This window comes from Sceloporus undulatus, chromosome 6, assembly GCF_019175285.1.
Source record: "Sceloporus undulatus isolate JIND9_A2432 ecotype Alabama chromosome 6, SceUnd_v1.1, whole genome shotgun sequence".
Taxonomy (NCBI): Eukaryota; Metazoa; Chordata; class Lepidosauria; order Squamata; family Phrynosomatidae; genus Sceloporus; species Sceloporus undulatus.
This window is the reverse complement of record NC_056527.1, coordinates 113,986,249-113,990,395: the sequence shown is the minus strand read 5'-3', so window position 1 is coordinate 113,990,395 and position 4,147 is coordinate 113,986,249. Positions and strand designations below refer to the sequence as shown.

General features: G+C 39.7%; 1 protein-coding gene across 1 annotated transcript in view; it reads left to right on the top strand.

The window, feature by feature from the left end:
- LOC121933916 (vomeronasal type-2 receptor 26-like) overlaps positions 1 to 3,023 on the top strand; it is a 10,825-nt gene extending 7,802 nt beyond the window's left edge. The window contains exons 5-6 of the mRNA XM_042473901.1: positions 183 to 309; positions 2,110 to 3,023. Of these exons, the coding sequence (XP_042329835.1) occupies positions 183 to 309; positions 2,110 to 3,023 (1,041 nt within the window). The remainder of the gene's footprint in view (positions 1 to 182; positions 310 to 2,109) is intronic.
- The last annotated feature ends 1,124 nt before the right edge of the window (positions 3,024 to 4,147 follow it).

Below are 4,147 nucleotides of genomic sequence, written 5' to 3'. Positions count from 1 at the left end.
TATGGCCCTTCAATTTACTGAGCATTATTGTTGTCCCCCCCCCCCCCCCATGAGTCAGTTTGTCTTATGAAAATTTCAATTTACAGAATGTAATTTTACAAAATGTTGGAATGTAACAGAACAATGATAAGAGAAAAAGAGGTGATCTTCCCCTAAAAGCATTTTCCTCCTGGGTTTAATAGAAGTCTCCCAGATCCAGATGTGTTGAGGGTTGCCATCCTGGACAGAGCAAGGCCATGCGTGAGGGGAAAGAGATTTGTTGCTATGACTGTCCACGGTGTCCCAAAGGAATGATTTCAGACCAAACAGGTGAGAAATAAGCTGAGACCCCCCCCCCCCCGACAGAAGGAAGATATTCTATTTATTTGTCACATAAATAATTTTGCTTTGAACATCTGTAGGTGATGAGATTTGGAAGCATTCATCTTGTAGTATTAATATTAATTATATACCACTGGAAGTTATGAAACTGAAGAAATACAGACCAAAACACGCAAATACATATAGGAATGAGATGGTTATAGTTATCAGGCTTAAAACAGGAAGGAGAAGACAAGATCTATAACCTCATTGGTAATTGATTCTTCTTACAATAAAACAATTCAGTGGGTCTGCTGGGATTTGGTTCCAGGACACCCCATGGATACCAAAATTCATGTTCCATTATATACATTGGGGTAGTAAAATGACACCCTTATATGAAATGGTAAAACCAAGGTTTGCTTTTTGGAATTTATATATTTTTAGAATATTTTCGAGATGTGGATATGGAAGGCTGACTGTTTATGTTTTTGGAAAATGTGAAGTCGAAGGCTTTCATGGCCAGTATCCATATTTTTTTGTGGGTTTTTTGGGCTATGTGACCATGTTCTAGAAAAACCCACAAAAAACTATAGAGTTGATTTCCTTAAGGATTATATGGACTAAAAGTATTGATGATATTTATTTAAAACCAGTGTTCTTATCAGGGAGGAATCAAGTCATTTTGTGACTGTGTGTGCATAACATTGTGAGCCAATACAAACTGGGCAGAGTGAAGTAATACTATGAAGACCTCTGCCCACTCTCATTAGGAATGCATCCATATTGCAAAAATAATGTGGTTTGACAGCACTTTTACTGCCATGGATTAATGCTATGGAAACCTGGGATTTGCAGTTTGTTGTGGCAGCAGAGCTCTCTAACAGAGGAAGCTACATATTTCAGAAAGGTTCAATTCCCAGAATTCCACAGCATCGATCCATGGCAGTTTAAGTGGTGCCAAACTAGATTGTTTCTGCAGTACAGAAGCAGCCTACCTGTCCTTAAGATTTTGTCCTTGCCAGTGCTCTTTTACACTTGGTTGAACTAGATTAGTTAGTCACTAAATGAGTGAAAATTACATGTTTTTACTACTCACAGAATAAGTAGTTCTTTTTCATCTACTGTACATTTATACCTGATAAATTTGATTTTTAACTGAACGATTCCAAATGTTTAATCACAATGAAGAAAACTGAATTGCAAGTAAGCCCCAAATCTCAAATATAGAATATTCATAAAATCATTGAATTATAGAGTTGGAAGAGACCACAAGGACTATTCAGTCCAAGCCCCTGCCATGCAGGAACTCTCAATCAAATATTGGCCATTGGCTGATAATAATCCAGTACAGAGAGATTAGGACAATTTTCTTTCTTTAGGTCTCAAAGCTGCTTCTTTCAGGTATGGGCTGCATGTATTGAAAGCCATCCATTTTTTCTGGACAAGCAGGGGGCCATGTTTAAAACTAGTGGAATGGTTTCATCTATAGCATATGAATCAGAGTGAATTTAAGTATTTTTATCTGTCAAAGGCTATGCTAACTGGATGGCCATCTGTTGGGGATGCTTTGATTGTGAGTTCCTGCATGGTAGGGAGTTGGATTGGATGCCCGTTGGGGTCTCTTTCAACTCTACAATTCTATGATTCTATTATATGCTTCAGGAGCTGTGTGCAAAACAATCTTCTTACATATCTATAGATGTGATTTCAAACCAGAGTATGAGCAGAATATTGGCCACTCTTCATTTGAAAAGGAAATCCAGTGATTTTTTTCTTTCAAAAACACAATATCTTTGCTTCTTCCAGATGCAGAATTCTGCAGCAAGTGCCCAGAGGATCAGCACCCAAACAAGAATCAGGACCAATGCATTCCTAAGCATATAATCTATATGACATTTGAAGAGCCACTGGGAAATGTTTTCACTTCTGTGGCTCTTTTCTTTTCTCTGATGAACCTTCTGGTCGTGTGGGCCTTCATTCGACACAAGGAGACTCCCATCATCAAAGCCAATAACTGGGCCATTACTTGTATCCTCCTCTTCTCTTTGTTGCTTTGCTTTCTCTGCTCTTTCCTCTTCATTGGCAAACCTGGGACTGTGTCTTGCATCCTACGTCAAACATTGTTTGCTATAGTTTTTTCTATTGCTGTCTCTTCAGTCTTGGCCAAAACCCTGACAGTGGTTCTAGCCTTCATGGTTATTAATCCGGGAAGCAGGGTGAGAAAATGGGTAAGAAATAGTTTGGCACAATCAGTCATTATTCTTGGAGCTCTGGTTCAAGTTGCAATTTGTACTGTATGGCTTAGCATTGCGCCCCCATTCCCTGAGTATGATAAGCAATCCCAGACACATGAGATCATAATGCAATGCAATGAAGGCTTAGATATGATGTTCTATATTGTGCTCAGCTACATGGGACTTCTGGCCTTCATCAGCTTCACTGTTGCTTTCTTTGCCAGGAAGTTACCTGCCACTTTTAATGAAGCCAAACTCATCACCTTCAGCATGCTGGTCTTTTGCAGTGTTTGGGTGTCTTTTGTCCCCACTTACCTGAGCACCAAAGGGAAATACATGGTGGCCGTGGAGATCTTCTCCATCTTGGCCTCTGGTTCAGGATTGCTGTGCTTCATTTTTCTTCCTAAGCTCTACATTGTTTTATTGAGGTCTGAGCTAAATACCAGGGAGCAGATAGTGAGGAAAACGAATCTCAGTAATTACTGATGTCTTCCTTTTTTCCCCTTTTTTCTATGGATCTTTAAATAAAATCAGAAAAAATAGAAGCAATGTCTGGATTTTCTGGTTTTTATAATCTTTCCAGAAGCACCCTTAATTCGTTTATGGGTGATGACAGTAAAACTATCTCTGTCTCCCTCATCCTTTTGAAATGATTCTTTCTTTGTATTTCATTTTTGAATATCTTGCTTGTAAAAGCCATACTAATAAAATTCTAAGTGAGGCTGTATGATGCAGTGGCTAAAATGGCAAGTCAGAGACGTAAATTCCAATCTATGAAGCTACTGAAGTACAGTCAATTTCAGTTTAAAAAGTATAAAAACAGACTCTATGTTATTTGTATCATTCTGCTTGATTGGAAAGTGGTCATTCAGGGAAGTTTCCTGAGCATACTAAGGGCAAGGAAGGTGTAAAGCCTACGGATCTAAACAGGAATATCTAATTCAATAAAGCTCACCCTAAAAAGCATCAGAAGAATAATTTAATCAGTGGTAGCTTTAATGGAAACTAATGATGGGCCTCATTCCCACCTCTTTAGAAAGAGATGGAAAGATTTTATTAAAACTGAACAAAGTTAATAAGGGGGTGAAACTTACAACACATCTTGGGGGATTTGTATATTCAGGATAAGCAGGCAGTGGTGTCACTAGGGGGTGTTGTGATGTAGTCCACATCGGGTGACATCCCAGAAGACAGGTGACACCCAATCAGGCCATCCTTTGACTGGGGCAGAGGGGTGAGTTCCCCGGAAGACAGAGATGTGATTGCTCTGATTATGTTGTGCAGAAGAGAGGGACCCAACTTCCCCACAGATACCTAGATGACTTCTTTTCATTCTCTCTTTTTGGGGGTTAACAGTCAAAGGGCATGAATGTTGGGCAGGGATCACTAATGTTGCTTACTCATGGGTAAGAGGGGCAACTCAGATGGGGAAGAAGCATCTGGGCTAGACTGAGAGTGGCTACAAAATGCTGTACTCCTAGTAGAAGTGCATCCTCCTGTCCTTTGCCTTTGGAGTTCAGAACAGCTTCACTTCTACCATCTGAATGGGATAATCTTCCTTCCCCTTTCCATTATAAGCAGAAGCAGCCCCTCCTAGGAGTTGACAACTG